Genomic DNA, 23,842 nt, shown 5'->3' on the forward strand with positions numbered 1-23,842 from the left:
GTCACCAGGGTTCTCACTGTTGTTCTGCCAAAATCTGCACCATCAACAAGCCAGCAGCTTGGCAATTTTTAAATCAACATGGAGAGTTGTTCATGAAGTACCCAGTGACCCACGAAATCTACATGTGTTGAATTTTGATGCTCTTTGGAGGTCTAAATTAAATTTAAAGTTAAAACATTCTTAAAATCTAGTATATCCTTTTCTTGACAGCTTGGAAAGTCATTAGATGAACCCAGGATTATTTAACTTTCTGTGGAGCTGCACACTAATTTATACATTAGTCCATGTTACACTTTACAAAGGTACATTTTCTCTCCATCTTGAGTGGGATTTTTAATGAAATAGACAAATAGCATAAATGAAAGGGACAACCCCACACCCACAAAGCCTTCAATGAACAGCTCAATATGCTACTCAGAAAAATCTCCCTTTAGTTTGCCTGTGGTATGCCAAATGAAACCGGCAGCTAGAGGGCAGAGTCAGCATAATCGCAGAATGAAAAGCTCTTTGCAGTCATAGGGGCTGCAACGGCTATAAGAAAACAGTCTCATCAAATAACAAATGCTAAAGTCCAAGAAAACCAGGGAGACTGAAATATTCATTAAGTTTATACTGAAACTGTTTTAAAAACTAGTACGAAGTCATCTATAGCTGTGTTTCATTCTTCACCAAAGAGGTCAATGGGCAAATTTGTTTACCCAGAGCAAGTCTATATTGTAATGAACATTTCTCACATGGCAATAGCCCAATCTTCATTTTTATTAACCATATATTCTAAATTAATATGGATCTTTTCAGAAATGATGTCATTAATAATGAAGACAGTTATCTACTGTTACCAACAATATGTACTACAGCCTGCAAGTCACAATCTGTGCACATTAAATGGAATATATTATTGCTTGTTAGCCTATTTAGACTCTTTATAAAAAAGATTTTTATACAGAATACAGGATTATGACAAAACTGGCTAAGTAGTTTTCATCTTGAAAATACAACATCAATTTTTTCAACAAAGGCTTGGATAGCAGCTGAGACTTAATGAACAGTAACAAATATTTCTAACAATTAATTATCAGTTTACCAAATATTCTATAGGACTCTTTCCTGGTAGTTATTTACATATGCTTTTTTTTTTTTGGAAAAAACTTGGTAGAATATAACATGGAACATATGAATCAAAAGAATGAGTAAACTTCATACCAAGAGCATAAAACACTTTTGAAAATGCTAAATTATGTCATCTGTTAAAAATCATACATAATTTTGTCTTTAAAGAAAAATATTTCTCCTGTTTTAAAATATTAATAACAGTGTGTAATAAACTTAAAATGAATTTCATAAAAAGTTGTCTTGCTGTCCAAACATTACCAAACATGCTTAGGTTGAGATTCTGCTAACTGCTTCAACATTATCAATAGTTCTTTTATATGAACTTGTGACAGTCTGACTTCAGAAAACCTACAATTTAACAGCACCTTGATAAAGGATGCAGTAATTAAAAACATTAAATGTCTATATTATCACTCAAACAAAGCATTCTGTGATTTTCCTTCAAAAATCCTTTGCCAAGAAGCTGGGATGCATAGATTGGGCCAGTGCCAGCCCAAAGTTTGCTTAGCCCTGATCTTGCAATTGGATCCACACAGACAAACCCTGGTGCTGGGATCCACACAGCTGCTAGAGTCTGGATCCATGGATTCAGTAGTATGATCAGCGCCTTACTTTGTTTCCAGATCATGCTGGCTGGATCAAGGCAAGGGGAAAGCAATGCCAGGAGATTGGAAAAATCACACTTTGGCCTAAAGAAGCCAGGACTGATCACACTGTCACAACTTCAGTGTGTTTAGACTACAAACGGGGGAAATCTGTACAATGGATCTCAGTTTCAATATTCTGCTCTCCTTATGTTCATGGAATTCCCATCAGGAAAAGATCCTTTTGCCCTTAGTGATGTAACCATCACCACTTCCTTAATAGCAAAAAGATAGAGAGCAAAGGAGGTAACATCTATGGACTGGTCCCTCATTTCTTTTGCAGTTGAACCTCCAATGAACATTAAGGGTAGCTTGAGGTACGCAAGGAATGGACAATTAGCCCTGTGCTGGGCACACAATAATCTGTCCCCATACCCAACCCTCACATTTACCTCACAGATTAAAAACTTTATCCATTCCTTTGCTTCAAAATAAAGCATAACTACATTTAGATGTAAGACACAAAACAACTGTTTTGTCTTTTAAAAGTGGACCTTAAGTTCAGGTTTCAGATGCTAGCCGCTCTAGTAAACTGCAACTTTTACTAACTCAAAGTGCCCAGGGCAGAAGTTAGAGTTACTATAACACATTATGTTAGAGATGCTGTCAGGTCAAATCTGACTAAAAAGTTAAGTTTTGCAAAAATTAACTTCTTGCAAGCCTATGACCCTATTAAACTCTCCATCACTTGGAGTCCTGAAATCAAGACAGGATATCTAGCTAAAATATTTTCTCTACTTTAACTACAAGTTATTGAGCTCAATGCAGGAAGTATTGGGTGAAATTCTCTGGCCTGAGGCATGCAGGAGGTTGTGCTAGATCAGAAGTAATCAATTATTTTTGTCAAGGTCCAAATTTCTTGGTCAAGTTATAGTCAAGGTCCAGATTCCAGAGAAAATACAAAAATAACAAGAATAATAAGTAAAAAATTCAAAAGCAGGTCCAGATTTGGCCCGTAATCTGCCATTATTGACTACCCCTGTGCTAGGTGATCATGATGATCCCTCTTGGCCTTAAGCTTTTTGACTGTGAACCATCAGAAGTGTTTCTGTGATTTGTTTTGTTTTAATCCCAGTGAAAAACATTTTTATTTGCCCTTAAGTACGATCCTGAAGTGTATGAAACCCAGACATTGCAGCATTCCTCTAGTGCATGAGAAACAAAGTGAAACTGACCAGTCTATCATCACTATCCAAGCTGTGAGAAATACAGAAGGTACATAAAACAGCATAAAATAGATGGCTAAAACAACTTTCAATTGTAATAATTTCTGGTGTTAATAAAATAACACAGAAAAGGAAATATATAATTTTTAAAATGGGATTTTTAACCTGATTGTAACCTTTTAATGTGATTAAAAACATAAACAAGACATTCCATATAGTTGAGTAGTCCTATATTTAAACTAAGCTAATCACATTTGAGCTTGCAGAGCTTTTGGAAGAGGTCAGACCCCAAAATGTGGAATTTGCTATTCATGGAGGAACAGAGCTTTCTAACTGATAGTCCCAAGAGGAGATTTCTTGAGGTGCTTTTTTAGCATATTTATTCCTCCCACCCCCAATTAAAAAGATTTGGAAAAAAAATTGCATGCCTCTTACTGGACAAAGGTGAAATGTTACTAATTAGTTATACAGGTAGATAATATCCAAATGAAATACCCATATAAAATTTTCAAAGTAACTGAAGATAAAACCCCTGTCATTCAGTTATTAGGTTTGGAATGTATTTAATTTACCCATAGTCCTTTTAAAGACATAGTTATTAAAAGGTCCAGTGCTACAATCCACTAAATCTACCTAATCTAATCTAGTTCATACACATATTGTACAATATTGCCTAGTACTTACTACATACCAAGAGGAAAAGGTGTTGACTTGAATTACAGTAAATGTGCTTTTCAAAAAAAAAAAAAAGAGCCACAACATAGTTTGACCAGCATGCAACAAACTTTCTTCAGCTAATATATAGAAATTGCTTCATACAGTTAGAAAAAAATAGTTAGACTGAGGCCGGAGGCATATGTGTCCAAGGAAATTAAGAGATCAGACTGAAATGTTGGAGCTTTTGTCACCTTAAAACTCTTAAAATTCTCAGGTTTATGTACTCTCCCTCCCTCCAACATTACATCAGTTTTTACAAAGCATATTGTTGGGTCCATTATTTTTGCTACTATTCTGTAATTATTTCAGAATCTTTTAAAATGCCTCAGATAAGGGATAACCGTAAGTAGCTGCCTTCTCCATCCAATGCAACCTCATGCTTCATTATTACTTACTGGTGGTCTGCATGGAGAAACTGTCAGTGTGTTGCAGTGACAGGTCAGGAATCTACTGGCTCCTAACTAAACATTACATGGGACCTCAGATTCTTAAATCACAGAACAAAATATTCCCTTGAACCTTAAATAGCAAACCACTGTGAGACGGCAGTCAAGTCTTCATTAAAAATTATGAGGAAAAAAATCCCCCAGTAGAAAAGGCTTAAACTACCATGAACTCTTTGAGATACTCCAGACTCCTAAAAATGCTCCACAGTTTTGGGGAATGGGTGTCTCCAAACATAAGATTTTGAATCACCTGAATGATCTAATACATCTAGAAAAATACCCCACTCATATAGCACGTGTGACTGTTTGAGAAAGCTGCTCTCTGCTTAGCAGTTCATAGAATGTACAATACTTCTCTTTACTGTGTTAACCTACAGGATTTGTTTTACAATTAACATCTGATGTTCCTTTTTGCTGTTTTTAATGAACAATATATACATGCTGTGACTACTGTGTCTGATAGATTTCTCAACCACTCTCCTGTGCCTGTACTTTGGGAAAACTCTTTCGGTTCACTTGACAATGCCTGTTGGTTAATGGGATTGCCTTAAGCAACTCAATTTGCCACCTGAAAAGGGGTGCTGATGAGCATATACCTTTCCTCACTTAAAAAAAGTTGAGGTTTCTCTTTGCTACACCCTGTCAAGTACCTCCTTTCCAGTACGAGAATAAAATGGTATTATTTCGGGTCAGTCTATAGCATGATGTGTTAGCAGGGGAAGGGGGCACTTCACAAGATATGTATCCCAGACAGAATGAACAGAATGCAGCAGCTAGAAAACACTATGATGGAGGAATGAGCAGCAAAAACTAAGGGGATTTGTAAACTGTGAAACATTGTTTCTGACAATGTGCGAGTAAATCACATTTCAAACTGCAAGTCTGATGTTTGACTCTCATTTCCAGTGACCAAAATTGCAGCTAATTAGTTAGCTAGGCTCCTCCATTAGAACTGTCTGATCTAACCAAAGTGTACTCCTCTTGTATTCCCATCAAACATGCTTCAGCAGCAGTGTTAGTCAAGTACTGTATTAAAGACACTTGCTGGTAATTTGGCACAGTTTAAAACCATGGCAGCAGTCGTTCTACAGCTAACATGATTCTTTGATGTGGAATTTTTTCTAAAGACACAGATGCAATTCCTTTTTTCTTATTTTTATGGAGATAGATCTTATAAAAAACAAAACTCCCATGAAGCTTTCCATTCCTGATCTTTTCAGATCAGATGTTTGCTTTCCAATCTTTCAGGCATTGCCCAAAAAATCTGTATTTTATGAATTTCTAAAATAAAGTTAAGAAAAATATCTTTCCTGCTAAAAAAAAATGCTTCAACTTTTTAGGGTTAATACTGATCTGAAACAAGGGTGCATGAATGACAGCCAGAGAAGTGAAACAAGAGGTTTATGTGTAATTTCACAACTAGGACTCATGCCCGATGGCACCTGCTACTTGGATGGAGAGGACACACTGCCTCCCCCTTGTCTTCTGTCTAAGGTCACTCTTCCAGCTCCTCAAGAACTGACTGAACATGCAATGCACTTGAGGTCAGAGTTCCAGCAAACAAAACCTTGACAGCATGTTTAAAAAAAACAAGCAGTTCCCCCTTCCTTGCTCATTAAGACCTGTCACAACAGGGTCCCACTGTGCTCTCCAATGAAAGCTGTGAAGACTGGCGCAGGAGAGGACCTGTAGCAGGATCTACCATCGAGGAGGTTGGGAAAAGCTTGTACCAGCCAATTGCTAAGGTTGACAAATCCAGTTCTTCCAAGAGAACCCTGGCAACTCCCATGAAGTGTTTGCGCTCCATGCGTCCATAGTTCCCCCAGACTATCACCTTGGAAATGAGAGGGGGTCACAGTTAGTTCTCAGGTAAAGAGCAGCAGGGGATTCATACTTTAGTTTTTGAAAAAGATATTCACACTGAGCCAGATTCAAAGCCTATTCAAGTAAATGCAAAGATTCCCCTGGACTTTTGTGTGCTATGGATCAGACATCCAGTTTTTACATAATGAAAAATACAGCCCTAAATCTCCACACCTTGCCATGTGCCATTCAAAATAAGAGATTTTAGAAAAAGTGTTGGGCTTGTGCTACAGAATTGCTGTTTATTAGACCTCAAGTTTATTTTTATATGGTTTTGCAAATTTTAATATTACAAGAATTTTTTTCACGAAAAAAATGTGTGTGCGCACAAGTTTGTGTATGCAGTTTGTCTTGGGTTTAAATATTCTGCTGCAGAGTTTGCAACCAACCCTGCAACATTGAACAGGTACATCAAGTCTTTCTGTGCCTCATTTCCCCATCTGTAAAATGAGGATACCAATACTTCCTTGTCTGGTTAAGCTCTGACACTGCCAGCTGATCTGCACAATCCTGTTAACAGAATGTCAGTGAAAAAGAATTTTTTTAAAATATCGCCTTTGTTCTCAGAACCAGAACTGAGTCTTTCTGCCAGAGCTCAATTAACTCCTCTTAGTAACTGTGAGAAGAGACAGGTGGTCTGCAAATCGAGCTTGGATCTAGAAGGAACAATCTGGCCCCATGTATTCCCTTTCTCTTTTCATTTTGCATTAGCCTGGAGCTTGACACATGAAAGAGACGACCAGATGCTCATGTCTCCTTCAAAGTGTTTGAGTCATTTAAGCCTTTTTTAGGAGTGGAAGAATCAGGGGGAACGTACAGTGATTCTCGACACTTTTTGATCTGCTACACGAAGGGCCAGATTCTGATACACTTACTGACATTGAGCAGTACCATGACTAGCCTGATTGAAATCAGCGGAATGACTTCTGAAGTAAGATACTATACAATGTAAGGAAGGGTGACAGATAAAGGAATAAGTGACCATTTTAAAAATACAAATGTTCTAGGCATTTGGTAAGCTCCCTGAGAAGTCTCTCCCATGCAAGCATTTTCATGCAAGTTTCATCACATTGTAATTCAGGGGGCAGAATACTTGTTTATATCAATATTTAAGAGTTTTAAGTTATTTTTTGCATGAGCATTATAATGAAAATTGAATAGACAATGTCACAGAAGAGGCCTGTTGAATGAGAGAGCAAAAATGGATCCACTGAACTGGAAAACCAGGGTCAGATGCTAGCTGTCAGAGTACTAAGTAGCAGCACCAAGAGCAAGCTCAGTATTTGCTTTTGCATCCAGGCCTTGTGAAACATAACATATGGTGATGACACATGGTTAGTCACCCGAAGAACGGGACAGAAGCTACAGATTAGCAAGCTAGCTCTGCAATACAAGATGCATGCTTGGAGTTACATGGAGAGAAAGGGGAATAGGCAGAGAAGAAAGTCTTCAAGACTACAAGGGAGATCTAATGAAAAAGGGCTGACAAAGACATAGGCAGCAGTGAAAGTGGAATCACACGACACAACGGATGGTACAACAGGTGCAGCAAGGGCCATCAGCAATTAAACAAACAAACTGGAAGTTCATGCACAATCAAAATGGTCCCATTTGGTCAAGACAGGTAATCAGAGATCTCAGAGTGAGGCTTTTGTTCTGCAGAGAAGAGGATGAGCATGGTGGTGATGATGAAGATGAATGGTGATGTCTGGCTAATCCCTTGCAGCTTCCAGCTTCTTCGCATAGTCTCTGTATTAGCAGAATATTGCAGCTCTCTCAATGCAGAGCTGCTGCTGTCTCACCTGTAAGGTATCAGTAATGGGGAGGGGAGAAGACACATGCCAAATTAAGTCAAAAGTATTATTCAGAAAGCTAGAATTCAGGAGAGCTAGACACTGAAGTCAGTGGTTTGGCTGGGGTATATATTAGCACAGATTAACTGAGTCCCTATTTTTATTCTCTTTCAATAAGCTACAATGATACTTTAAACTGCTTTTTTTAAAGTTACATACTTCAAGCAGCGTGAGCCTGGGAATAGCAGAACCACCGAGTTATGTCCAGGGATCCCACCCTGCTAGTTCAGAGTATGTCATTCCCAGAGTATGGCTCTCCTGCTAAGAGCCAGCTACCTTGGTTACTACACAGTAAGCAATAAGCTATAAGTGAAACATCTCAGATTGCATCATTTTGTTGCTTTTGTTTAGTTTTGTTGTTGTTGTTTGCAAGTGGTTTTCACTGCCCCAGTCAGCATCAAGCACCAGTGCCTGGAGCCAGGGGATAAGGTTTACTAAATGACATGTGCAGTGGGGTGTCCTCCACAGCCATCAATCATCAAGAATTACTGACTGGAGAGGTAACTGCTGCCTAAGGCTACCATCCATCTTGGCAGACACATTGGGTGTATGGAGTTTGTCAGAATATAGAATGTTAAATACTTCCTGAATGTTTGCCACAGAAGTAGCTGGTTCTCTATGGCCATGAATCTCTTACGTGCATCTGGGGGAGTGTTGTTGGGTTTTTTTAAACACTAAAGTTTAAAGAGGAGGCTGAGGACATGCAATCTCCGATAATCGGGATCCTGCACTGCTTTGGGGTTATGCTGGACTCATCACTTCTCACGGCAACAGGGAGGACAGCCTTCCACCATCCAGGAGAACACACCCTTTCTTCTCAGACAAGGACCTGGCCACTCTGATACAGATTCCAGCATCTCCAGGGTAAGTGATTGCAGCTCACTCCTCTTGGGGGTGAACGTGAAAGCCACACAGCAGCTGTACCTTGTAGAGCACACAACAATGTACTTCTGAAGGAACAAAGGCTGATATTAGCACATCCCACAGGTTTGCCTTAAACTCTACCGGCTCCCCCTTCTTTCTGGATTGAGTTCAAATTCCTTATAATTTACAAAACTCTTCCTGGGCTTGGATCTGGCTACTTCAAAGATTGTGCCCTAGAAAAGCAATGTGCATGGAGAAGCTCAGGGTGCGATTCCAGAGCCCTGGGGGAAGACTGGTCTCGACAGTAGGGTCCCAGCTGTGTTGAACTCCTTACTAGAGGAAAACAGGCTTAGCCAGACCCAATCATATTCATAGCCAACTGCAAGCTTCACCTTTTAGCTAACACATTTCCCCAGTAATGACACGTTGTACCCAGAAGTGTTTGATGACTGGGATGATGGGAAGTAAGAAGAGTAAGAAAATGAGAAAGATAAGGAGTGGTGGGAGAGTAGGAAGCAGGGAAACCTAGTACTGTGGGGAGGCAGAGAGAGACCCCCCCTAGGATACAGGTAGTGCTAAATGAATTTGTTTGACACTTAGATACCATGGTGATAAATAGAATGGATAGGCAGACAAAATTAGAGGTCCAGAAGAAACCTGACCTAGGATGAGTCTGTTAAAATGCAGATAGCTGCATATGCAATCTAATTGGCTGCAATAGGAGTTCAGAGGAAGCTGCTACTGATTGACAGGAAGCTAATCAGGATGTATTAATCTGCATGAGGGATCTGATTGGTTACCAATGTTCCATACGTCAGTGGAGATAGGCAGTAGAAACTTTAAGAACTAATTACACCAATGTTGCCAACCAGTCAATAACCAGGATTTTGTATGTAATACATTTAGATGTGAATTAACAATACAAAACATTTTCTGCTCCTTAAAATTCAGGAGAAAAGTTTAAAATGTGCATAAGAGAGGCAGTAAATGTATCACAGTCAAAGAACAAATGCAGACGACATTTGATCTGGAGCTGGTTCTAAAAGATTATTCGTAACTCAATAAAAACCATGAAAACAAGCTGCATTACATCATTCTTTAGCTATCACAGGTACTTTGTACCTGGTAATGGAGAAAAATGGGCATTTTAGCAGTAGATCCACACACGCACCAATGGTACCCAACAGGGCTTTTAAATCAGAACTTATTTGAACAGGAGGAAAACAATTTTCCTGTTTGTCAAATCCAGATTGAGTGCATTTGGTACAATAAGTTATTTATTCATAAATATTTCCCATTATTGGTAAGTACTCTGATTCCTTAACAGACTCCATATATTTTGGTGGAAGCTGAGTGTAGAGAGGGGATTACATCCTACTTCTTCTTAGAGGTGCTCTTACCTGTAATACTTTGCCTTGTGGGCTCTCTGCAAAAAGTAACACCTGGTTGTACAGGGGGTCTAATGATTTGCGAGCCACTTTTGTCTTCTTTTTTGCAATGCACACTCCATTTTCTAGTAGATAAGCCTTGATGTAAGCAGCTGAAAGAAAAATGTATGGTCAAAGCTTGAATCTTCATGGTTCATGTTAGAAAGGGCAGGACAAAACTTCTCAATTGTTATTATGAAAGAGGCATTTTCAGCAAAGGATTTGCTCATCCAATTGTATTTTCAAGCAAGCACATATAGCATTGTGCTACCAAATGAGTCAGGCATCCTCTGTCCAACACAGAGTCAATATTCTATCTGTCCTCGAGCGCTCCACGAGGAAGCGGTTCAGTGGGCTCTGGGTCACTTCAAAGAGGCTGAAACACACTACCTGGAAGGGTTTTGGAGCCGGGTTTTGGGGTCAGTCCTCGAGCCTGAATGATATCCACTTCTAGCTGTCCGTTTCGCTCCTGTAAACCAATTTCCACATCCCCTAAATAACAAACCGGAAATGATTTAAGAGAGTCAGATAGCAAGAAGGCTTTTAAGTAGCACGTCTGATTGTTAAACTGTTTTAAAAAACTTTCATGCACTGGCAACAACTGCAATACAAATGTAGCCCAAAGTGCTTGTTTCCCTCCTGTGTTACTCCAGCACAGCATTAGAGGGGGTGTAACGCCAGGGCCATTCAAGCCCACATTTCCAAAAAGGATCTTTTATTATCGTCTGCTAACCACAGTTGTGGCGAGTCAGGCTAGTGCCATCTAGTCTCCCATCTCCCAAAAATTAGAGGCCCTTTTGAAAAAGTCATGAGGCGTCACAAGAAAATCCTTAGAGAGTTTGTGTGCTTCCACGTGCCAGAGAAGTGTGAAGACGCTCAAGATACCTTTAGAGGATGCACATTGTGGCTAGACCTTGCCTTTCATAGTTGAAGTGTGTCATAGAGACGGGAAATGCTGCAGCTAACAGCATTAGAACAGGATAACACAAATCAAGAAAATCTAGCAGCCAAGCACATTTTATCTAACTTGGAACAGGGGACAGGCATTGGGAGAGCGGTGCTGGGTAGGTTAGTGGGACTGGTACATGCAGTACTCATTTTAAACTCATCTGTGCCTTTCTGTTTCTTACCCATGGAGGTGGTGGCCAAAGTCTGACGACCAACAAATTGTGCAGGACCCATGCTTCCCAGGAAGTCACTAAACTGCCCGGCAGATGCCAGATGGACTCCACTGAAATTCAAGCTGCAAAATAAATTGATTTTGGCAAATCATTATTTCAGTACTTTAATGTGACCTGGTGATCAAATAGTCAGATGTAATAGATGCCTGAAATGAACAGCTATCTTACACAGGCCTCTTTGTCTCAGAACTCCTTGATTTCCATGCCATCTAGTTACACATGATCCATTTAAAGCCCCACTGCCCCATATAGTAGTGCTGGGCAACTAAACAAATACCGTAATCATGGCTATCTGTAATTAATCACCTATAATGAAAAAACTCAGCTCTCCTGTCCCAGGCTCAGGTGCTTCCTGTCACCCCTTTCCTGCAGGAGTAAGGCCTGAGCAGTATCTGGGGTGGCCTGGCATTTATCGCCCTCTATTTCCTCCTCCCTTCTTTTTTTAAACAAAAGAAGGAAAATAGTACTTTGGAGCGTGGGGGTTTCAAAGTGATTGAGCTCAGGTGAGGGGTGCCAAGCTGAGAAGCCACAATGACTGAATCCCCATAATAGATACAGCATGTGCAAGCTGACGCAGTTTCCCCGCCCCTGGAATATGCGTCATTCCTAATCCCCAGGGACCCCATCTAGGGGTGGAAGTAGTACATTTTGCACCCTGTATTAGATGCTTTTGTAGCCTGGCAGCATCCAACATGTTCCCTGGGTAGTTTTCATTCAGTAAAAGGTCTGAAATGATAATTAACATGAACCCTGTATCCCATGATGAATATGCAGGACTTATAGACTGTACCGGGGGGTGGGAGTGGGGGGGAGATACAGCACTGCAGCAAACAAACAGAGCTGTTAGGGATGCAGACTTGTGATATGAATCCATTTCCAAGGCCTGTGGCCTTATCTGCACTGGAGTTTTAGCCACTGGTGAAGTTACGTAGGTGAAAACCTACAATGAAGATGTGGGGCACTCCAGTGTAAGCTGCCTCGGTGCAAATCACAGTTTACACCAGCGCTCTGCATGTACAGTGGGGGCTTGTGCAGTGCAGCTACACAACTACCTAAAAACCCTTGTAGACAAGGCTTGAATTGTGTACCACAGGTTCGTAGTCAGTTTGTAAATATGATCGGCCCTGCTTTTGACCCATCTTCCCCCTGAAAGCTGCCATTCATGAATGTTAAGTGCAATTGTGAAGCCTCTGCACTCACATCCCCACGGAGGAGACACCAGCTTAATGACACTTCACAGCTTTGAAAATTTAGTTCCTTAGAAACAAATCTGTAATAAGGCTCAAATGTTCACTAAGGCGCAGTCTCAAATCAGGACAAATCAACCTAAAAAAACCCCAGTAGCTGACTAACACACGGGCTGGGGAAGGGCTTTACTTGGTCGGGGTGGTGGTGGGGCAGACATTAGACCCATATATATACTATTTAATCAGCCCACCACTACTCTTATTAGCTATCCACAAGCCCAGCATCAGCTCACTTGGAATATTTCTTTTCTCCTTATGAGCAGCAAACCTGCCCAAAGAAATCAGAGAGGGCTGGTGTGACAGCCCAGCCCGAAGGGCGCACAAGGAATGGAAGCAGCATGACACAAAAAGCTCAGCAAGCTGGGTGCTGAGTTCTGTGGAAAATCTGGCTAGGAGTGCGATAGTGGGAGCTGCTGGGTGCTGAGCACCTGAAAATCCAGCCCTGAGCACTTTCAAAATGCAGCCCTGTGCATGAGATCTGTGGACATTAAGTGGTGCACAGAACCTCTGCACAAGGGGTAAATTTCCCCCTAAGTCTCCTTGAAGTAAGCATTTTCACAATGTGTCTGCTGTGTGTGAAATAGTTCCTGGTGATATTTTCAGACAAGCCTCACGTGGCACTAAGCCTAATCAGCACTAATTGCAGACAATGCTGATTCTTTTTGCTTTATTTTGGATTCTGCTGGGAAGTCTGCATCACTGATTCTTCAGCTGAGAAAGGCACCTCCCCCTTGAAGCATGCTTTCTTTTGGGGGAAGGTGTAACTAAAGGATGCAATCTGCTTCCAATCAATACAATACTCCCATGTCCCTTCCTGGTTTTCTCCTCCCAGCTCCACTGCAGGATGGAGTCTGGAGTCTGTCTTCTCTGCTCTGCTGCATCACTTTCCCAAGTTAGTGGTGCCATGAGCAGAGGATCCTGACAGATACACTGAATACGTGCTGGTGCCCTGGAGAAGGGACCTTTGGGTTCCATTCTGCATAGTCACTGTGCTTACTACTGGTATTGGTGAGTGGCTGGCTGGGACAGTGGGGCCAAAATTGAGCGAGTAGCCTCATGACCTGGAGCACAGGGGTGGCAGCACGACTCAGGTAGTGATGGAGGAGCTGTGTCCCCCATGTGCCAGTCACAATACCACTCAGTCCAGGCTCTGTTACCCATGTCATGACGGAGGGCTGCGGGGGCAAACCTGAGAGGACAGTAGGGTGAGCAGTTCTGCTTCTCCTTGCCAGTGCTGTGGGGCTGGCTCCTGCACCAGCTCTCCCCTCTAGGGGCCTGCCTGGCCTAACTCCAGTTCCAGCAGCCAGTGTCCCCTCTGCTCTGCCCCCAGAGCTTGCTCAGTGACAGCCTCAAGACCAGCTAAAAGAGTAGGGAGCTGTGATGAGTGCCCATATGGGGACCTGGCCAGGAAAGGGGTTTTGCCTAGGGCTGAGTGATGGGGCTTAGTGGCTGACTCCACTTTGTTTCCTTGCACCAGGCAGGAGTTTTGTTGGAGAAGAAACTTTGAGCTGGAACCCCTGGAGGTGCCATGGATTGTACACACCATGTGAAAAATTGCTGAGGTTGCCCGTGAATAGCCCCTTAGCTGTAAAACCTGCAGTGCAGAGATCTCCCCTCCTTGGGTGAGACTCCTGGGTTGTGGTATCAGTGTCTCCACCTCTCCTTCTTTAGCTATTGTTCCCACCACTAGGCATTCCTCCAGGATCTTAGTCCCTGCAGCTGTGTGCTGCATGCTGCCTTCTCCCCTGCAGCAGTGGTCCTCCCTGACCACTAACCCCACCCAGTTCATGCAAGCCAGGGCTGCTTCAGGTCCATGCAACCCTAGCCTGCGCCTATGTGGATGGTGCTGCACCTGTGTCTCTGTCACCGCCCTCTTGCCTTATCAAAAGGCAACTGCCACTGGAGATGGGGTGGGAAAAGGGAACTGAGTAACTACTTGGGTGCACATGGGCCTCAGCGTGCTCAAGCTGACTGTGGTATGTCCCATTGAAGCCAGCGTAGCTACCCACTGTAGTGAGGCACCATGCTTGATGGCTGCAGAGTCAGGCTAATTAGTGGAAATGTCTAGAAAGTTAGCAAGCCTGAGATGAAAGATTTGCAGCAAGGATTTAGATTAGCTAAAATAAGGATCTTCAAAGTCAACATGATGCTCCAGTGCTTTGACAGTAGCTTGGGAAGCTGCACGGGCATCTGGAACTGGCACTGGGCTCTTATGGCAGAAAGTGAGGTGGGTTAAGTGGGAACACATTTTTTCCTTTGCCAGACTTCAGATCCAATGGCAGCTCCTGGGAAGACACACACAGATACCAAACTCGGCAATGGATGCACAGTCCTGCTGCGCTGCAGAGAATCATCACTTGGAGCTGTCATGCCCAGGCTTGTGAAGCACCCATGGAAACAGGTTAGCAGAAGACCTACCCCTGGCAAGAGGTTGGACCTGGTGATCTATTTTAGGTTCCAAACTCAGATACCGTGGCAGACTCTGAGATGCATCTGTTCACTAGTTCAATAGTTTCTCTTTGGGACTTGCAGTGTGGCTCTGAAATCTGCAGGACTGAACCAAAGCATTTCTAAAAGTTCCCTCATTTCCTCCTTCTAAAACTGACAGTAGCCACAAATGCAGGGAAGTAGCTCAAGTGACCATTCAGTCATCCCTCCCTTCTTTGAAATTCAGGCTGGCTGTTCCTGAGAGTTCTCTCCCCCTGCTGTTTGCTACTTCACAATACACAGGGCACTTAGCAGCTGACTTGCTTGCCAGTCCTTTGAAGAAATTCAGCTGTTTCTCTCCAACTGCCCTTGATTCAGCAATAATCTTTCCAATGAATTATCACAGGTTGGGAGCATTGGCAGGGAGGCATGGTTCACAAGTGGACCAGCTTCACACAAAAGAGGCAGCTCCATCTTGGGTTATAGCCAACAGATGGTTTTCACACACATTGGAGTGACTCTGAAAGGGCTCTATTATCCCATCGCTGAGTATGCCTCAGCTCTGGCATCATTTCCTTTCCTCTCAAATCAAGCACATTGGAGATGCAGAAGAGTCACTTTCCTCCCTCTACCTTCTACCCTACTGTTATAATCTCCCCCTTTCCCAGTCTGTGAAATAGAGGCAGAATGGGGTTTGTTTAATTAATTGTAACCTTCTCTTTTCCTGGGATGTGTCAGTGTCAGCATATTTTCATACCTTTTTTGTATTTCACAGTTTATAAAATTAACTCCTGGGGTTCTTTTGTTTCCATTCAATATTCAAATTCAGATGCTATTTGACAAAATACCCTCCCACCTTAGATAAAGAAAATCACCACAAATCGGCTCTCACCACATAATGTGTTGATTTTTCTTCTTTAAACCCAAAAAAAGCTGCTAAAAATAGCTGCCAGAAACAAGGAGGTAGTGTTTCTCATTGGACTTGCAAAGTGACTGCTATAACCACTGAGGCCCTTGGGGCCAGGCAGAGCAGAATTGTTACTGCAGTATTACCTCACGCTGCAAAAGTAACACATGCAAAAAAAGATTGTCAGCTGACATGTCAGCATTTTCATTACATTGACAGAGTCTGTGCCCTTTAGACAGGCAAGTGCAGGAGCCAAAGCCATGGCTGGCCTGAACATGGCTGCATCCCAGCTGGCTGAATAGAAAAGGGAATCCATTTCTCTTCCACAGTCCTTTACTCCCATTAATCACATTGAACAGACCCTTTTGTCATGTCAGCATTTTAATGAAATTAGAGCTGAAGGATTTTTCACACTAAACTTGACTCCTCCACTGACCTACAGCTACGGACAGCACATGGGGAGGGCAATGGTGTCTGCTGGGCACAGGGAGGACATATTGCATCCGTGTTATCCGGGGAGATCAAATGACAGCCCTACTCTGTTAGACTCACAGCTGCAGTAATCTTCAATAGAAAGGTGTGGACCAAAGAGACAAGCAGAACCACCATGGCCATGTGCATGAAGATAGTATGGCTGTTACTGAGTACGGATCCTGGATCATTCAACCCCACAAGTACAAGCCTGTACCACTTGGGCTAATGGACTGGACCAGCGGTTTTCAACCTTTTTTCATTTGTGGACCCCTAAAAAAATTTAGAATGGAGGTACAAGCCTCTTTGGAAACCTTAGACAGTCTGAGGACCCTCAGGGGTCCACAGACCACATTTTGAAAACCACTGGAGTAGACAGCAAAGCAGGATTTATTATTGTTAAATTGTAAATGGCAAGCTATTACAGTTGTTGCAACTATCCACTAGAGGGAGACAAGATCACAAACACAGGCTTAGTTTATTAGATTTATAATGCAATGCACCAACAGCCATGCAGTGTTAGTCTCTGGCAGACAGATTTGCAAAGAGGTTAGGTATGCAGTGTACTGGCAAAATTACCATTATTGGGTTTGCAGATGGAGTAATTACATGTGCAGGTGATGTACTTCTAGAAGTACATTTGTGTGCACAACTCGGATGTGCAGAATTACATGATTTGTGCACACAATTGTAATTGGGAGTGCAAATTAGGCCTGTAATTGCATATTTTATACATTTAATTAGACACCTTATGACTTTAGAAATCTGCCCAGTGCTCTCTGCAGGCTGCATTCCTATCCTGAAAATTGGTGCACCTGTCCTGTTTTAGCGCAATTTAAGCATTGTTGATGCAGTGCCAGTGCCCCACCATCTGCCCCTGTGTTCACCTGATGTTGTGCATAGCCCAGCAACTTCCACTGCTAGTTTTATGCCCTTCACTGCCAGAAGAGACAATTCCTTCTTCGCTGAATCATCTCCCTTAAAATGTATTCAAATTCCTGAGCTGCTTTTTCAAACCTATTTGGGAACTGATAGTGGTTTGAATAGCCAGTTTCTATAACCAATGATTCGAAGAAAATCCAGAGCACCAGAGCTTATCTCCTCTATCCTATGTGTGACCGTGCTTTTCCTCTCCTCAGCACACCTCATTGTGTGCTGTGCACCAAGTATGCCAAGCTCATCCCAGCACAGCCAGTTTAGGAAAGATGTTTCGTTACTTTCTTTTCTTGTCCATGTGGAGTTTGTGACCTCTTTTCAAATCTATTTTTAAATCAGTTTTGGGATCTTGTGCACCAAGTACTGTCATCATGTTAGTGCAAGTGCCAGCTTTTTTATCTTACAGTTCACATATTCTGGTTCTTTCTTTCTTTCTTACACCTGGCTTATACTGCTGGAACTCTGCTGACTTCAGTGATGTTACACAGCCATAGCATATTCAGACAAAGGCTATTTTCTTTTCACTTCATTCTGTGATTTTCATGGATTCACTGACACACTACAAGCAACAGGCTACTCGCGATCAATCAACTCAAACTTTAAACATGAAAACATTACTCAGAGATACTAAAGACCATGCTTTCCCCTGGGGATAGGATTCCAATATTTCTCACTGCCTAAAAGGGAGTTTTTCATAAACCATGCATTTTTAAAGGCAACTCTGTTATTTTGTATGTAGTCTGTACATAAAATAGAGAACTCCTTCTGAAATGACATGTATGCAGAAACATGATGCTGCCAATGATCAGAAACTATTATTTCCTAAAAGACATTCTCCTCCCTTCCCCTCCCCCCACTGTGTAAACTGTCAGTAATAAGTGAGTTGCCTGAATGTGACCGCACTTCAGAATAAATGCAGCAGATAACCTTTTAGAGTTGAATTAGGCATTTCCTTCATAGCTTCAATTATAATATAGGTCATCCCTGTTTCTGTCTTCATACACTACAGACAGCTACACGTGCTTCCTATTTCCTGGGGAAAGGAGATAAGTCTCCTCCAAGACTGAGAATGCCACTTCTTCATCACTTCATTGAAGGTGTGGAAGATTTCAGAAGTTCCACCCAGTTTTCATAAAACAGGAACATTCTGTGTAGTAACTGGGTATCGCAGCTGTTCAAAGGTGTAGTTTAACTTCTATACTTAGGGGGATAGCCCCAGTCAGGCCAATGAGGGGCAAATTCTGTGCCTACCCGAGGCTTGCAGTCTGGGGGGACAAGGCCTCCTCAACTCAACCCAACCTCCCCCCACCCCACCCCACAGACAATGCCCTTCATTCTGTGTAATAATCTAGCTCATTTTTAAGGCATCCCAACATTCAGATTTTATCATTTCTATCTAGTTTAGCAGCCAGCTGAATATTTTTCAGCTCAGCAGGAGGCAGAATTTCTTTGTTTAGGTCCTTAGTATTTAGAAAGGCAGCATGAATCCTTTTTCTTCCCTGGGAACTCTCTCTCCACCTATCTGTCCTAAAGGTTTTCTATAAAACCCATCAGTGTAGCATCTCAAAGCAATGACATTTCCATTCAGCTGGGCAACATTCTTTGCTATTTGAGCCCTACACCAGATCTTCCACAAGCTCAGAGGATGTATTCCCAGCTCTGGTCCATGGCCCCCTCCCCAACTCCCCAGTATTTTCTGCAGCAAAGCTTCTAGCAGCATGATGTACTAGCTAGTTTTCTGTAACACAGTGTTCTTCGTTAGTATTGCAAGTTCCTTCTGTTGTATGACTTGTGGCCATGCAAACAATGTTATAAAAAATTCTTCAGTAAAACCCGCACAGAAACCTCACCCACCCCCACCTTATTAGGCAGCGCCTAGTATCCCAGCAGAGATCACCACAAAGTATCCTCAAATGTACTGGGTTCAAATCTACTCCGACTACATTAGAAAACTAAATCTACAGCTGCAATTTGCCAGTTCCTTGAGAGGTTGGCTTGGGATGGGTTTCCCTGTAATTCTGTTTCAGTCTCTAGTTTTCAGAGGTTATCTTCTCAATGACACACTTGTCAAAATTTTAAAGAGAAGACATGGCAATGACAAGATGTGTCCTGGCTGTACAGGCTTGCTAATTTCCTCACATACACTCCTCCTTACACACTAGTGCCTTCACTAGTCACCACCTGCGGAGGTTTACAGTCCTTTATAGTCCTGTACTAAAACCCTGTTTGCTGAGCAGACAGGGATGTAACTTTTTAAATACATACTCAGAGCACAAGGGAGCTCTTGCCTCATGCTAAGGCCTTTTTCCCACTCAAGCTGCATCCTTTGAGAATCTCTCTGTGGTGGGTGATTGAATGATGAGGGCATACACTGAATGACCATGGTATGGAGTCTTCTGGAAGAATAGCCTATGATATTCCCCAATAAAGTAATTCACTCCAGCCAAGGGCAGTGCCACTTCCTTTAGGGTTATCCCTATCTGAGGGCAGACATCTGATCTTCGGGTCAGGGAAAGAGTTTTAACCTTTTCCTCCATCCACCACTGAAAAAGCCATTCTGCCACAAGGAAAATCAGCATTGTCTCTCACCTCAATTTTTCCCTTTCAGTTCTCTCTTCATAGTAAGTCAGCCGTGAACAGTTAGTTTTTGGAGTCTAAGAGCTATAATTTGCTTTAAAGACTTTTATTAGCATTGCTTGATATTTATTTTTTATTGTTGTTCCCTACCACAATATAGTGCTATGCACACATTTGAGAAACAATGCAAATTGTAATATGAAAGAACAGCAAAAAAATAAAATAAAATTATCAGGCTCCGCTGATGTGTACATATGGTTGTGGGTGTGTGGGGCTCCATGCAGCATGTTTAAGGGATGTGCCTACATCACATCATGATTTTAGCCTCAATGTGGTTCAGGAACATTTTACTCCATGGATGGAAAAAGTTACAAAGAGAAGACATGGCAAATAACAAGGTGTTCTTGCTGGAGAGGCTTGCTAATTTCCTCACATAATACACAATCACTCCTCTGTGCCTTTACTAGTCACCACCTGCTGAGCTTTTCTAAGATGAGAAAATCACCTTTGCTTTCTGCAACCTAATCATCCTCGTGGGAATTAGTAAAAACAAGGCAGCTTATGAGCACCACACATTTCTGGCCACTGGCAATCTTCTCTTGCAAGTCTGAGTCTCCTCATGTAGCATTTTCAAGAAGAAGTAAAAATTATGTAACAGTCCCTGTTGCATCCTGAATGTTGTGCAACCTCATTTCGTTCGGATGGAGCAAAGCCGCAGTATAATAGAGCTTGAACGGAGGATAAGGCATGGAGGGACCAGGCTCACACCTGAATTTCTTTGCTCCTTGTTAAATTATCAGATGTTTATTTGTAAGTTCCCAGCACAAGTAAAATTCTGATCCATTTGCTCATGACACTGTATGCTGGGCACATACTGAACTTAACAAGTGTCTTCCTTTCATATATATTTTCAAATACCTATTTTTGAAAATTTGTCTTTCAGGTTATTTCCAAGTACTTATTGGTAATTGCATAGCTACAGCACTGTAAAACAATTAAATAATTAAGTTTTTTAATATAACAAAGGTTAAAGAAACCAAGAACGCCATGCTGACATTATAAAGGCCCTGGCAAGCACCTCTCTTTTAGATCCAACACTGTTTTAAGATAACCATATTCCTATATAATACAACTAAATGAAATCATCTGGATTTCACACACAGTGGTATTCACACTTCATCCCCACTATCACCTATGCCATTCAGAATTTTACACTAAGGAAAATTCTACCATTGTAATTCTATTGGATCTGAAATGAGATGGGTGCAACTTTTGCTAGCTATACACCCAGTTAATTCAATATATGTGAAATGAGCATATTAATCTAGTCTTCATTTTTTAAAAGCATGTACAACTCCTATTACTGGGAGCAGGGATTCTGTTCCCTCCTTCAGGAAAAAGAAAACTCCAGAGCTGCACCTGAAGATTGAAAGTTACTGAGGATTAACGGGCTGTTGTTAAGAGATGATCCAGATGGTCTCTACTTCAAAGAGCCTAGAATCCATGCTCTTTCCCGGATAGAATTTCCATATTGATGAAGGGCTTGAAATATTGGGACAATCTTTCCTTGTTAAAATTAGGTTTGTTGAAGGCCTTAGGCTAAGATGGTCTCTGACCTCATTATGTCTGTAGCAGTAAGAAACCAAGCACTAAAAAGCAAACCCTGCCAGGGCTAATGTGGTCACATGAATCTCCCTTACTCTCACTGTAATTGTGTTCTGAGGGCTGTGAGAGAGGCAAAAATGGATTTGGTTTAGCAGTGTCTTAATTTCTGCTTCTCAGAACAATTCCCCCAAACCTTCCTTCCTTTGTTAAGAACAAGAATGCTAACAAAACCAAAATCCCAACACATTTCTAGCTCATACAGACCTATCGGCTCTTTGTGCTCTCAAACCTGTTTGCTAGTCACTTGTGCTTCTGACAGTATAATTACTGATACCTAGGGGGATTCTAAAGGAGTTCAATTAACTGAGCTGAGAAAAAAGCATACAAGAAACATTTATCACCTTTTCCAGAGGCGTATTGGGCGGCTGTCCCATCCCTGGCAGAACCTTCTAGAACATTCTGACTTCTTATTTGAGAAAAAGTGGTTATAACATGAGATATTATTGCAGCCTTAATAAATACATTGGGGGGGGGGTTGCATGAGAGGATTTATTTTCCTTTGCCGAGCATATAGTTATGTGTTATTTCTCTTTGCAAGTGCAACAAACCACACACAGTGGCATTTACCAAGGTGCAATATTTTCTCTAAAAGAGGCCTCTGTTTCTCTACCAATGCCAGGCCATGGCTACACGGCTATGCATAATGTTGCACAGATGTGCCAAAGTATTGTACAGCCTTCTTGAGAGGCTGAACTGTATAAACGGAAAGGCAAGAATCCTGCCCTGTAGGGAACACAGATTCTCCGCCTGCATTGCCAATGGACAGGACTTAAATCTCTAATCCTCTGAGTCTTGGAGTGAAGGCAGAACTCAGAACACAGGACTGTGTGAGTGTGGCAGGATATTTCCCTGGAGGTAGGTCTTCACAGAGGAGATAAGCTACACCACAGCTTTAGAGTGATAGGATTTCTGCCTCAGACACAGCTCCTAATTATTATTTCTGCCCTGGATGCAGATGTGTAGTATTCTCACTGTAGTCCTTGTTGATAAATTGAAGGAAAATTTGTTTTTGCCTTAACTTTTCTCATCACACATTTTAAATTATTATTTTTATTTTAGAGAGCCTTAGGTCTACACTGGCACCTAGATAATACAATGATGGGTTCTTTAGGAATGCCATGGATGACTAGACAGGACAGACGGCAGCCAAAGTTGGTAGTTAATACTTGATTCCAATTCAGACTACAGTGGCACATCTAAACTGAACATAATTTGAGTTTAGTTACATGCTGTGAACTTGTGAAGTCAGTTACTGCTCTTCCATCCACATGCACAGAATCTGATGTAATGCGGCCCCCTTTTTACTGCAGAAGGGTTTTCCCCCAAAAGATTCCCACCGAAGACCCCTGGATAAACAGGGATAATCTCCACACATTGCCTCAAACCATGCAAAAACAAAATCAGAATTTCAAGCAACACATCTCCCCAAAATTTTGGCCTGTCTGGGTTTTCTAAGCTTTGAGAATTGTACTTTCACAAGATGTAAGGCATGAATCCAGCATATCATGCTATAACTGTTCTGCAGGCCCAGAAAGCTTTCTAAATATTTTGCCTGAAGATAACTCACATACAAAAAGGTTAAAATTTCCAAGAGTATAACATATAATTAATTACTAGAGATTCTCTTGCTAGATATATCCCTTCCATCCCTTGACACAACCATTTCCCCCCAAGGAGTTTGTGGGAGAAGACAGACAACAGATGTATAACACATTATAAACATCGACACTTGTAATCTTATTTACAATAACCATGCAGGAAAGTGCTCTTTTAAAGGCAGTCTGTAATAAGTTTTGGGTATCCTCTTCAGTTCAGACTCATGAGCATACTAAAAGACATGTATAAACAGAAAAACTATCTGCAAACCTCACAACGAAAGAACTGCCCTATTCTAACTCAGTAACTAAACTCCCTGGAAATGCACCTACAGCATGGGTATGTGAGACAAGTGTATCATCGATCATGCAAGGAGAAGAAATAGGTATAGGGGGAATGGAACATCCCAGAAGTAATTATCCAGGTGGCCCCTGATGACTTACTTTCCTTCAGATCCATAGCTGTTCATACTGTCCTCAATTGATTCATGGCTGGCTTGACGGACCGTCCGACTTGGCATTTCGACAGCCAGACCAGTTTCTGTGCTCCGCTGGATGGCACCTTTGAGTCTCCGGCCATCCCCTTCTAAAAACAAGAGAGATAGCAAAGGCAGTCAGCTATTGTTCTGAGCAGCGTATGGTAACACAACAAGAATAACAATCAAATATAACCAAGGAAAGGCTTTTCAGGGAGTTACTTCTGGAATATAGAAATCACTCTGCACTCCATTTTTTTTTAAATT

General features: G+C 41.8%; 1 protein-coding gene across 1 annotated transcript in view; it reads right to left on the reverse strand.

Annotated features, from left to right (window-relative positions):
- Positions 1-739: 739 nt before the first annotated feature.
- RIMS4 (regulating synaptic membrane exocytosis 4) overlaps positions 740-23,842 on the reverse strand; it is a 70,375-nt gene continuing 47,272 nt past the window's right edge. Inside the window, exons 2-6 of the mRNA XM_067554359.1 lie at positions 23,544-23,685; positions 11,224-11,336; positions 10,484-10,585; positions 10,067-10,206; positions 740-5,920 (exon numbers count right to left, since the gene is read on the reverse strand). Coding sequence (XP_067410460.1) covers positions 5,702-5,920; positions 10,067-10,206; positions 10,484-10,585; positions 11,224-11,336; positions 23,544-23,685 — 716 coding nt within the window. The 3' untranslated portion in view covers positions 740-5,701. The remainder of the gene's footprint in view (positions 5,921-10,066; positions 10,207-10,483; positions 10,586-11,223; positions 11,337-23,543; positions 23,686-23,842) is intronic.

This window comes from Emydura macquarii, unplaced genomic scaffold (assembly GCF_026122565.2).
Source record: "Emydura macquarii macquarii isolate MOO-44397 ecotype Brisbane River unplaced genomic scaffold, CSIRO-AGI_Emac_v2 contig_1483, whole genome shotgun sequence".
NCBI classification, from domain to species: Eukaryota; Metazoa; Chordata; order Testudines; family Chelidae; genus Emydura; species Emydura macquarii.